Raw genomic sequence first — 13,050 nt, forward strand, 5'->3', positions numbered from 1 at the left:
AGTAAATCGTCTATATGAATTTTCACGATTATTAGTGCGTAAATAATATATTTATAAGACAATAAAATGTAATACGCAAACAATTGAAGTGTACTTACCAATGAAATTAACTGTAAATTGTAATACATTCTAATTCAGAGTTGCCACAGAAAATGAATTTTAAAATTCCCTGACTTTTTCAGGTTTTCCAGATGAAAATGGAAAATTTTCCATGACTAATATAAAATATGTAAATTTTAACATTTAGAGTCAAAGATTGTAGGAAGGAAAGCTATATTATTAAAAACGCAAAAAAAGCTTAGTAGCATAGTAAAATTTTGGAAATTCAAGCCAGCAAAAAAAAATTAGTTTTGAAAAAAGAATGCAGTTACGAAGAAAAAGAGGGATCAAATAAAAATACTGAATAAAATATAAATTTGAATTATTTTGTTAAAATTGTTTAAAGTGCGCAAGTTTTGAACGTCAGATATAATATTTAAAAAATTATAACAATTATTTGAAATAGCAGCAGTTTAAGAAAATTGTAAGCAAATTTGGAAATTCCAGACTTTTTTTACATTTTCCCTTGATGTTTCCCGATTTCTATGATCAATTTCAATTTCCCTGACTTTTCCCGGTTTTCCCGGTTTTCCAGGTCTGTGGCAACCCTGCAATTGTTTGCGGATTATATTTTATCGTCTTATGAATATATTATTTATGCAACTGTAAAAGCTTATAAGTAACTTACTTATATTTTATATATTATCTAGTTAACATAACTATATACGAGTATATATGAAATTTGAAACGTATATATTTTAAATGCCATCTAAACCGGGATTATAATTCTCTGCACATACATATATATATATATATATGGGTATGTATGCGCAAAACATATATCTATATGGTCGTTGATCCCTGGTTAGAAGAGACAGTACTCCGGAGTTTCGCGTCAGTCGATCGGCGAACTTCGACCACGAAGGTCGTCGGAGCGCGGCGATAAGTGTACTTCGAATGTTCGTCGCGAGTGCAATGTTCTAATTACAATTAAATCTGATGGAACGCGCGAAGGACAATGAGTTCCCATCAAGCTCGATCTTACACGCGAATAAACGGCTTTTGGGTAAACGAGATTCGCTTGTCAATACACGTGATGTGTTCTGATAAGTTCATCGTACAGAATGCATGTGAGACATTTTTATTTTTATTTAAAAAAAAACATCATCCAAGCTCCATATCCATTTTATTTAAAAATTTTCTCAATTTTTTTGTTCTATTTATAAAAATATATTTTTTTCCTTCCGTTTTAAATATAATTACCTTTTATTAAGCACTTTGCAGTGTAACGCATGTCTTATTATAAGGATGTTTAATTTTCTTAATTGATTCGATTATTTAATCATAAATTGGGAATTGATTTCCGTTAGAAAGCGCATTCGTCAACGCTTTTATTTATACGCCAGTGTGAATTGGCGCATCGGTGTTCGAGAGAGCGGGATAAAATCTCATATAAGCATCCATAATTACATGTCGATTTGTTACGCGATATGCAGCTTTCAACCAATTTGTACACAAATATAATCACACATATATATAGATGTTTTATTTGAAATTTCATAAATCACAAAGAGATTGCTCTGTACATGCACTTTCGCGTGTAATGCATCCTCGCCAATTAACATTTCACTCATTTTTTTAAATTAAAATACATTTAAATTAAATTTTTTCAATCCGCGCGGATACCGCAAACGTTGTTCCGTTCTTGCATACGTGATCATAAAGCAAATTTATGATTCAAAACATTTACGTACAAAGACAAATAAATTCGCGTGGGGAAGGTGTGTTATGACTTATGGATGGCATGGGTGCCACCTAAAAATATTCTCTAAGCTTCATGAATAATATATCTTCACGACGAAAGACTAGAGCAACTTGCTGCAAAGTCGGTGAAACAAATGTCAAGAATATCTCGAATTTCTTTACTTAAATGAGCTTTCGCATTTCACGAAGCGATCGTCCAACTCGACTGACGCGTAAAGTTCGTTCCGAAATGGATCCACATTTAAATGTCATTAATTCATTCATTTATTCCATCGGTCCGCGGCGCTTCTCTTCGCGTACATTGTCACATTTAAAAATTACATCCGCGAAAAAACGGAAAGCATAATAATTTTCTGATACTTTTCCTGAATATTAATTGGATTGGAATATTTATAAATGTTAATTGCGTAGTCCTTCTCCCTTCTCCAATTCTTCGCGAGTAACGATAACTCGTTTCGTTTAGCATTTATAATGTAGTTTTATAGCTTCTGGATTTAATCCACATCGATAAAAGATTCACAGAAAGAATAATTTTACTAAAATATCTAAAAATTTAATTAGATACGGATCTAAAATAATATTGTTGAATCATTAAGATAATTATGCAGAACGCTCGAATTAGTTACTAAATGTCAAAACTTTTTACTCATCACATTGAGTTTCCTACGTAATTATTTAGATGGTCCAATCAAATTATTTAGATCTATATCTAGTTAAATTTTTAAATACTTCAGCAAATTCTTTCTTTCCGTATTCGATATAACGAAGCTCTTTGTATAAAATATATAGTTCTTGTACTTTGAATAGTTCGAATAACTTTGGTTAATCATACGGTATTGCATGCCTCCGATGTTTCATCAAAATTGTATCTAATTTGCAAAACTTTAGCGTATATATCACGAGAGTGTTCAGAACGAGACTCTCATCGCAACATTCCTAGTTCCAGGAACTGAGTATAATTATAAAATAAAATTGCTCCTCGTATATGAGCAACAAGTTCTCATCGTACAATTATACGTTATTTGCATGTTGTATAATTTTGTCATCTCTATCGCAGAGCTGGACCTCGATTATTTAGAAAGAAGAGGCGGAAATACAATAACTTACGAGGGCGCTGAAGGAAGCTCAAAAGAGGAAGATAGCCCTGCGGACACATTAGATCGTGTTAAGGTTATCTTCCTAGGTGCACCCGGCGTAGGAAAGACGAGTATAATCCGAGTAAGATTTAATCCTTACGCCTTTTCGGTATATACCCGACTTATCTTTTTAAAGATTTTTCCACCGCCTGTAATTATTGTTTTATTAATAAAAGTATATACATTTGTTTAATGCCGTTATGTTATTTAATGTCTGGCGTTGCGATTAAAAAAAATTTCTTATATTTGTTCATTTTTATGGAAATTATAAATAATCAAGTTGAATTAGGTACGTCATGTACATATATCAGTTGTTCCTGTAGTGAGGCGTTTAAAGGTTAATAGACATGATTGCATCTCTCAATTAGATGTTACTTTTATGTACTTTACGTGGAACTACTCTTTGCCCTGCGAATCTCTCAATTAATCTTTTGAATATGAAACGCGCAGCTTCGAAATTCTAGAGAATCTAGAGAATCTAATTATCTCAATATAGAGACATTTAAATTAACATAATTTAAAATTTGGACATTATAAATATGTTACATCAGTCTTACATTTAAACGATGTAATTTTTATTAATCCGACAAAAAGCGAAGAACCTCCCCGATAACTATGTAAATATCTTATATGCATAAAAAAGTGATTCGTACGACGTGCATTCGATCGACGGGAATCTTTGTCAGAATCTTTGTTTCAAAGCAGAGAAGGAAACAAATCGTGGAAACGAGTCACTCGGACGCTCCGTTCATTTCCGATAATAGTTTCCGCTTATCGATGACGACGATTATCGGCTCTCCGAGGAAATTAAAAGGCAGAACGAATATCCTAAGAAAGCCGAGTCACTTTTTGACATTTCTTTTAATAGACGAAATTTAAGTTCAAATACCTGCTTGCGCGGGAGAACTTTCAATCGATCGTACACGAAACGGAAGGTTTCACTAAAGTATCTAAAAACTAAAGTATCTAAATACAGATTTGTTAACTAGATAAATTAATTAAATACAGACACAGAATAATTTTATTGAATTATTAAAATAATTACGTAGGACGTTTAAGAGTTGGTTGCTAGAATGTCAAAACTTTTTGCAGCATTGCACGTCATGTTTGAAAATCCTACATAATTATTATTATTTTGATGGTCCAACAAAATTTTTTGTTTTTAGATCTATATATTTACTATCTAAATCTCTTGGAATAAAAATTAAGCCAGTCTTGAAAAAAAGAGTGAAAATTTTTTATTTTTACTCTTCAACAAAAATTTCAACAACAAATTTTCACTTTTTTAAAATTTCATCCTTTTGGATTAAAATCCACTCCAAAGAAATGAAATTTCATTCCTTTTTTGGAAAGAGATTTTATTCTTTAATTTAGAATGATTTTAACTCCAAAAAAGTGAAATCTTGCTCCAAAAGAATGAAATCTCATTCCTAGGGAATGAAAATCTGCTACTCTTGTTTAAAAGTGAAAATATTTTCATTCTTTTTTCAAGACTGGTTTAATTTTCAATCTTTTGGAGATTTCACTTCAAAAGATTTAGAGAGTAGCTAAAATTTTAAATACTTCAGCAAAGTTAAATACTTCAATAAAACGTTCTTTCCGTGTAATAATAATATCTATCTCTCTGAAAAGAAAAGAAAGTTTTACTTTTAAAGATTGAAAATTGAGCCACTCTTTTTCAAGACATTCAATTTTTACTCTTTAGAATGATAGAATGAGATTTCATTCCAAAGAATTTAGAGAGTAGGCTCCGAATCCGTAATTATTTTTACGAATTACGCGATATTTGTTTACGCTTCCAGCAATTCGTCTGGAGCGAGTTTTCCGAGGAGTACAGACCGACCGAGAGGCGGGAGACATTTTATCCGAGCGTGGTGCTGGCCGATCGATTATACGAATTGAAGATCACCGATTTGCCCACCATCCCGTATTTCCCGGTCAGTTCGCACTTGGAATGGACGGACTTTCGTTATTATGGACTGCGAAGTGCAACAGCGTACGTGCTTGTATTTGATCTCAGTAATCAGGACACGTTTCAGGTACGTACAATTGAAATTTGATGTTAAAATCGCGATAAATTGTGGATAGGCCACTTGCAGGACAGAACTTTAACTTCGGAAAGAACGTCAGGAACACGGCAAAACGTAGCTCGCGCTTATATCTTTTTTGTTAAGTTTTTCTTGCAAGCCTTTTCCCTTCTCGCGAAAGCCGTCACGACTTTCGACTTGAAGTCGCATCAAAGTTGCTGGCATAAAAGTTTGATTATGTGGATGTTTGTCTGGATGACGAAAGGTGGTCTCTCGAGGACAAAACGTAGCGCAAGTTAAATGACGTTAAATCGATTTTGCTAATAATAAGTCAAAAGTATAAATGAAAAACCGTGACGTTGATAACATTATTAAACAAGAAATGAAATAATACAATAAGTAATTAGCAACTGCAAGAAAAGAATCTTCCTTCGTACTTTACTTTGTTTAAAAGTATTCTAACTTCTAACATTAAAATTACTAAGATAGCCTATACATACAGCTTCTCAATATAACAAAGTATAATATTGAAGGATTTAAAATAATTTATGAAATTTTTAGTTAACCCTTTTATATCTAACTTTTTTTTAACAAAAAAAAATTAATTATAAAAGCTACTTTAATTGTAAAATTAATAAAAATTTAAGCCAATGCAAACCGACGCAAGATAACTTTAATTATTTTTTTATTTTATAAATAATTTTTTATATTTTCGAATATATAATAATAAAAATGCCAATACCATCTTCTTTATTTTTAGACAATAGTTTTATATGTCCATCGATTTAGTTCATTAGAGCCTTAATATTTTAATTTGTTTTATATTATATAATAGAGAGTATCTATCAGTTTATTACAATATTTTTTTTTATTAAAGTTTAAACCACGATTTATTTGTGAAAAATGTGTCTTATTGTGTATTAGGGTCTGATTTTGACAGTGTCGGTGTCTTAAATGATTTAATGTTTAGATAAAATTTGTCGAATATGCTTCTACAAGTGGCCCAGCGCGTGAAAAGGCTAAATGTGAAAGCGCCGGTATATTTTTCTTTAATTTCCGACCGAAATTGTGTTCAGTATATTAGAACGTTACGCGAGCAAATCTACGAGGCGCGCGACATGAGAGGCGTACCATTGCTGGTGGTCGGGAACAAGCAGGACGAACTGTCACAGACCGTCGCTTCCGGGACCAGGTACAGGGACATCGTGAACCTCGTCCGGAAACACTGGAGATGTGGTTACGTCGAGTGCAGTGCCAGATTTAACTGTCGCGTAGTGCAGGTGCGCGGTATACATTATTTATCAATCTGCCCGCTCTGCCAATCTCATTCGTATTAAGATTAACTTAACTCCTTTAAAATTTTAATGTGCACATCAATTACCGTTCATATTTAACATTTAATACCAAAATTATGAGTATTAAAACGAGATTACTGAAATTCTCGCCGAGGAAATATCGACGTTGAAAAATTCATCGGGAAGAGCTTGAAAATAAACTCGGGATTTCCCGTTTTTTAGAATTTCGTAAAATTTTTCGTAACATTTTTAGAATTTTTTTTAAATTTTAAGGGCACCAGAAACGCGCTTTTAAAACGCAATTTATTGCAAAAGGTAGCTTTTTGTGTTTATACGAATTCCAAATTCTAACTTGAGATGCAACTTAGTTTTTTAAAAAATCGACAATAAATGAGATCTATCGTCTTCTCAAGTAATTAATCAATTCAATGATCTCAAAATTTGTATACTTATTATTATAATTAAAAAAAAAAAAAAAACTAAAGGATGTTAAAGTTAGGATTTTTCTTAACACGTAACGCGAAGAACTTTCGCAACAAACCGCATTTCAAAAGCATGTTTACCTTGAAAACCGGTCTTTCCTTACTCTGTCCGTTTCTTCAAAATTCACAATCAATCTGCACAACTTCAATTTGTAAAACAATTATTTGCATTGCCTCTTAAAAGAGATTGTGAGTTAGGAAGACTACAGCAACTTTCCGATATCTTTTGATTGACAGGTATTTCGGGAACTGATGAAGAGCATACAGGCAATAGAAGGTAGGCCGAACTCGCCGTCACCAGCGGCCATACAACCAATGCGATCCCATCAGCACGATACCAGCGAGAGGTGCATTCTTCTTTGACATTAAGACCAAATCGCTTCCCTGTTACGAGGCAGTCGATCGTACAATGCAACGTCATATATCGCGTATCGTATACTTGCCCGCGAGCAATGAAACCGGAGTAATGACAACTCGAAGAGCATGTCACTCGAGGCACGAGAGAGTCAAGAGTGGTAGAATACATCGTACATCGGGGGGATGACTCTTCTAAGACTGCACAAGAGTGCTAACGTGCACAATCACGCGAGCGAGTGGACGAGTGAAATAACAAGTTTCGAAATAAGCGACAATAATAATCGAGATTTATGCCAACGGCGAATTCGCTGCGACATTGCGATTTAATCGCCGAATTATATATATCGGAGATTTCGCGCATAATTTAACGGGGCTCATTCGGTGAAATCCCGCCGATTCAACGGAAAGGACCTGTCTCTTCCCGCAGTATTCAAATTTTGTATTCATGTTAATCGCATTTGCATATTTAAACAATCTTCCTTTATACGTAGATCGTCGATTACGATACTAATGTAGTAATATTACAATATTATAACGATAATTATCATTTCCTAGACGAATCAATTTTACGCAGTAAAATTACTTTTACGTGTGTATACCGATTTTCAATGAGTTATGCAGATCTCTAGACGGAAATGAGATCGTCCATAGGATTTAACACGGGTTAGAATGCTCAGAAGACTATTAAATAGCATAAAAATTAGAAGGAAAAAAAAAAACGAGACAAGAAGGTAGCGAAATGCAGCGCGGAACTCCTCTCAGCTCAACCCTTTCCCGCGTTCGGCCTAATTATATTCACGCAGTAGGTAGGTACTCGGTAAGAGAACGAAGCAATAGTACATATACATATACATATACATATATTTTACTATGCTGTTAAGAGAGTTAATTGGTTATCAATCTAACGGTCAGTGTCGATCGCGAGAAAATCGTGTAATCGTTATAATACATTGTCGACATGTTACATGTATACATAGATTATACTGGCATATATCGTGTGTTAGCGTTGTTACCGTTTGTATGTACTCTACGAAGGATGCTATGTGCACGTAATTTCTACATTAGGTCCTTCTCGAGATAAGACGCATCCCCGTGACTCATCGCGACGCGTTAATACCGTCGCGCGCCACACATCAGTGACACCAGCAATAGAGAAGAGAGCGTCTCATCGACATTATTATCTGTTACATTCGAACGTTCGAATGCGCATGTTAAAGAGTATACATCACATATATATACGACAGGGGCATAAAAGATACGTAAGATCGCTCAATTTCAATTTGCACAAACGCAAGTTAACCGTTTTGTAACCGGCGCGAGTTACGCGCAAACGACAGCAAACGATGGGAACGACCGGCAGAGTGATACGCGATCCCTTATTTTGTATGCACATGCACGACGTTCGCAATAAAAACGCCAGTGAGACAGTACCACGTGGCATATCACTTTTTTCTACACGTCGCCTAAACGTTTACTTGATTTTAATTTTTAATTCGTCGAAAGCTGGCACGTTCTACTCGCGGAACTTTATCTCGCTTCCTTACAGTAAGCCTCGTTAGTCACTTACTTATACCATACTAGTGACAAGTTAGAATTATAAGTCATAAATCTTAGGGAACTTACATGCAGAATAAATCATTTTAGACTATTGTTACGTCATAATATGTCAGCCAATCAGAAGAATGATAGTTCTCGGGGAAAAATAATACCTGCACTGTATGATTAGTCAATTATAAAGTCAATCAAAGTAAAGTAATTTAAATAAAAAATTTTTAATTGTAAAAAATGAAATTTGATTAGTGATTCTGATTACTGACTTATTGTTGACTAACTGTTTATTATTATAGAAAGTCCATTTCCAAGGAACACATCAAGTCAAGAGAAAGTCAAGATGACTTTATTTTGACGCCATGAAAGTCGGGTGACTTTTTTATTCAACTTTTTTATCAACGTTAAGAATTAAAATTAAGTCATTTTGATTTTTTGTTAATTTTTGTGTGTGTTTCTTAGATTAGACTTTTCTCGAGCAGAACATATAACTCATCATGACATTAGAATGATGTTAAAAAGATTCCAAAATAATTACAAAAAGTCACTTTTTAATCAATTATGATATATATCGTTTTGGGTTATTTAGTTTTATTTTTCAATGATGCCCATAGAAGTCTTCTTAAACAGAAGAAGACTGCTTGAAGTAAACGCATTCAAGGTCTCGCTTCTGATTTTTCTTTGGACTGAATGTGTCAAAATGTTTCCAAGATGATTTAATACATGTGAAAAATTCTCCGTTTAATTTGATATAAAACATAAATTCAAGTTATTACAAGAAAGGTTATCGTTACTTCATCTTATATACTTTCCACGTAGCGTATTAACCGTTAATTTGGATTTGATTGAACAAATTATTACGAAAGATGTTACGTCTGTCGAGAGGACTTCAGTGTGAAAAAGCCTATCTATTCGCTCTGCGGGACGGGAGGAAAAGTTGCATCACGCAATTTCCCGGCGACAGAAAGGTCAACTTTGGAACAGGCGAACGACACGTACTGACGGTTGGAACTAATTTATCAAAGTACGCGAGATCGCGCGAATGACTAATTCGCAAAATTCGCGAATCCTATCAAAGCGGTGCCGCTTAATTTACTTGAGATATAAACAGTCTTCCGAAAAATACAATAAATATGGAATCTGTCATTCAAAGGTGAGCAAAACGAGAGGAGAACCCAGTACGAGCACAAATCTAAAGGAAGCCCTCTGCGAGAAGATTCCCGTGCATCACGATCTTATAAGAAACTTTCGACTTAACTTCGGTCCAAGTGTCATCAGTCAAATCACGGTCGAAAACCTGTACACAGGATTAAACGATGTAAAAACTATCGTCAAGGAAACCTCGGAACTTGATCCTAAACATGGTGTAATCATAAAATGTTTAATCATTAAGAGACAGGATACTTTTAAATTATTAAAGGAATAATTACAATAGATGCATTAATAAAATAAATGACACTGATATATTAAAAAATATAGATATTAAAGATAATATATATTTTATCTTTTAAATGTGTACGTGTGTAAAAGGTGATATAATTTTATCAATTTGTTAAACTTTTCAATCAAAGTTAGATGTTATGAATAGAATATATATTCTTAATTTTTAAATTTATTTATTTCAAATATGACTGTGAGCCAAATCATTCGGATATTACCCACAATCGATGTGAGATACTAAAAATATAAGGAGCCGAAACATTCGGACACTCATATTGTATAAAATAATCCCCCCTAAATTATTTCGGTAAAGAATTTATTGCGAAAAATATTACCTCATATCCTGGCATCGATTATGATTAATATAATGTCCGAATGTTTCAGCGCACAGTCATATTTAAGATAATTAAATTTAAAAATTAAAAATATATATTGCATTCATAACATCCAACTTTGACCGATCTTTGGCGCTCTCTACCATATGTATGCTGTACATTTACACGGTCGGATTTTATTTCTTATTTGTTAAACTTTTTATTTCTATAAAACTTTAAATTTCGTAAAAATGTATCAGATATTAAATTTTTAAGAATTTCAAGCAATGTTTACAACTCCTAGGATATATTCACAATTTTCTTCTTTAAGAGAAAGAGAGAGAAAGAGAGAGAGAGAAAGAGAGAGATTTTAACGTTAAAAATAAAATTTCTCTAGATTGTGTACCGGGGATTAACTATACCGGAAATGATCGCTCTACTGCCTCGCGAAGGAAACTCGCCAAGCGCAGAGGCTGTGTTTTGGTTCCTCCTAACTGGTGACATTCCTACACAGCAGCAAACTGCTTCATTGATCGCCGACTGGACGTTACGACGTAAAAAATGTACAGAATGGTGGTCGGGACCACACGGCGAAACAATAGCTTCCGTTCTGCGTTCAATGCCCGAAACAATTACACCCTTGCATAGATTGTCAGTCGCGCTCACAATTTTCAACATCAGCAAACAGGCGAAAGAAGCTAAAAAGCACGGTGCCATGCCTTACACTTACTGGGAGGTAATTGAAGATAATATTATAACACATTATAAAAATTTACTGAATAAATAAAAACCTTCGAAGAATTACTTACAAGATTAATATTGCAGATAATAATAATCGAAATGTTTTCTTTCTAATAAAACACATAATAAAATATTTGAAACATCAAAATAAAAACGTAATTATGTCTCATTAACAAAATATGAATAAAATTATATAAATAGCAAAAAATATTGATTTAAGATATCAAATTTTTATTTCTAAAAGTAAAGTATATAGTTTCACTTATGAATTTGTATAATTGAGCCAATTATAGCAGAAAAAGAATAATGTAGTTTTCTGTATGTAAAAACGCATTTTTAATTGTAAAAAATTTTCATCAACCATGTACTGATATTATACATTAGTTAGCAAAAAATAACATTTACTTTTATTTTAAGTATATCTACGAAGATAGTATGGAATTTCTTGCAACCTTACCAGCAATCATCGGTTTGATTGCCAAAGGCCAAACGTTGACAAATGTGAGCGGTGATGGCGATTGGGTGCAATTTTTGTTGGATTGTTTGAGAAACGTGAACGAGAGTTTAGACGGCCGAAAATCATCGATAGCGGATTTTCTCAGATTATACATCACTTTAAATGCGTAAATTTTTCAATTCTCCTGTGATACAAAAATTTTCATTTCTGTTAAAAATAAATTTAAATGTTAAACATACATTTAAAAAACAATGAAGCTATAATTATAAAAAGTATTAAGTCATACCTATTTAATAAACTAAATAATACAAAACCGTTATAATTAAAATATAAAAATTCATTTCGTGTAAATAATAGCGCGATAACTGTGAAATTATATCTTTCAATCGAATTAAGTGTAAAGGGAAAAATACAAGAGAATTGAATGTCTATCTTAACCCTAGTGACGATGACGGCGGAGCTCCGATTGCTCACGTTACGCAAATTTTGGGTTCAACTGATCTCCATATAAATGAGGTATTAGCGAGCATCGTTTTAGCGTACGTAGAAGAGCCTAAAAGTGGAACAATGTTGGAGGTAAAACAGCATGAATTATGAAAAAATTACACATATATATGTAATACATCTAATATAATCATAAATTATTGTTATAATAATATATTATAAATATTATATATATATATATATATGTGTGTGTGTGTGTGTGTGTGTGTATTGTACAGTGGAAAGAATTACAAATAAAAATCAAGAACATTCTCGGCCGAACGTGGACGGAACATGCCTTAAAAACCTGCGTGCTGAATTTATTAAACAGAGACAAATTGATAGGATATAAGGTGGCCGATTTTTGTGATCCACGATATACCGCACTCCTGCATTACGCCAAGCAACATTTGCCCAATTCGGAAATAAAGGTACAAAAATAAAATCGTCCAGAGCGAGAAAAAAATATTGATTCTTATAGAAGAAACAAGCCATAAAGCTAAAAACTTCACAGCTCTCGGAAGATATTACACGAATATTAAGAACGACATTAAGACATTCGAAAAGGAAGGACATTTATCCAGAACAGAATGCCTTGGCCCCTGTCATTTTTCAGGTAGAACCGCTGTGTTTTTATAGTAGAAAATAAATTTTAGTGTGCAAAAACATTCAACTTGCACATTTTTGTTTGGCTATTATTGTATTTACTATTGAATTTTATTTAATTTATATATAACTATGTATGTACATTTATATATAATTCAGAATAATATAATTTTGTTCATACAATTTATAAATTGTCTGTTATATCATATCTGAATTATCTATAAATTTTTAACACTATTTATAAAAATTAACTGTACACACACAAAGTAAGAATTATTTAGAAATTTTGAATTTATAGTATAATATAGACTTATCTTAAGAGAAAAGGTAAAAGATGTAAGACACACATATATATATATAT

The 13,050-nt window shown here is 32.9% G+C and overlaps 3 protein-coding genes across 5 annotated transcripts in view; 2 read left to right on the forward strand and 1 right to left on the reverse strand.

Annotated features, from left to right (window-relative positions):
• Nucleotides 1–13,050, reverse strand: part of LOC108751603 (mediator of RNA polymerase II transcription subunit 25) — a 36,881-nt gene that overhangs the window by 11,620 nt on the left and 12,211 nt on the right. The window lies entirely within an intron of this gene.
• LOC108751607 (ras-like protein family member 10B) lies at nt 954–7,803 on the forward strand. The gene is made up of 5 exons (XM_018491870.1): nt 954–1,105; nt 2,861–3,021; nt 4,742–4,978; nt 6,043–6,246; nt 6,981–7,803. The coding sequence occupies exons 1-5, from the start codon at nt 1,039–1,041 to the stop codon at nt 7,104–7,106; spliced, it is 795 nt and encodes a 264-aa protein (XP_018347372.1). The 5' UTR covers nt 954–1,038; the 3' UTR covers nt 7,107–7,803.
• The window catches only part of LOC108751606 (probable citrate synthase 2, mitochondrial), a 4,735-nt gene continuing 1,026 nt past the window's right edge, over nt 9,342–13,050 (forward strand). Inside the window, exons 1-7 of one of the 3 annotated variants that reach the window (XM_018491869.1) lie at nt 9,342–9,652; nt 9,802–10,014; nt 10,800–11,138; nt 11,561–11,766; nt 12,044–12,176; nt 12,323–12,514; nt 12,598–12,699. In XM_018491869.1, coding sequence (XP_018347371.1) covers nt 9,515–9,652; nt 9,802–10,014; nt 10,800–11,138; nt 11,561–11,766; nt 12,044–12,176; nt 12,323–12,514; nt 12,598–12,699 — 1,323 coding nt within the window. In that variant the 5' untranslated portion in view covers nt 9,342–9,514. Of the gene's footprint in view, nt 9,653–9,801; nt 10,015–10,799; nt 11,139–11,560; nt 11,767–12,043; nt 12,177–12,322; nt 12,515–12,597; nt 12,703–13,050 lie in introns of all 3 variants that reach the window. The other 2 variants (XM_018491867.1, XM_018491868.1) reach the window with 2 other exon arrangements.

Source organism: Trachymyrmex septentrionalis, unplaced genomic scaffold, assembly GCF_001594115.1.
Source record: "Trachymyrmex septentrionalis isolate Tsep2-gDNA-1 unplaced genomic scaffold, Tsep1.0 scaffold50, whole genome shotgun sequence".
NCBI classification, from domain to species: domain Eukaryota; kingdom Metazoa; phylum Arthropoda; class Insecta; order Hymenoptera; family Formicidae; genus Trachymyrmex; species Trachymyrmex septentrionalis.

Excerpts from the sequence above, each read along its gene's own strand:
- LOC108751607 (XM_018491870.1), top strand. The coding sequence starts at position 1,039 with ATGGAACGCGCGAAGGACAATGAGTTCCCATCAAGCTCGATCTTACAC. Across the intron at positions 3,022-4,741 it reads GAAAGACGAGTATAATCCGA|CAATTCGTCTGGAGCGAGTT; the intron begins GTAAGATTTAAT and ends TTACGCTTCCAG. Across the intron at positions 4,979-6,042 it reads GTAATCAGGACACGTTTCAG|TATATTAGAACGTTACGCGA; the intron begins GTACGTACAATT and ends AATTGTGTTCAG.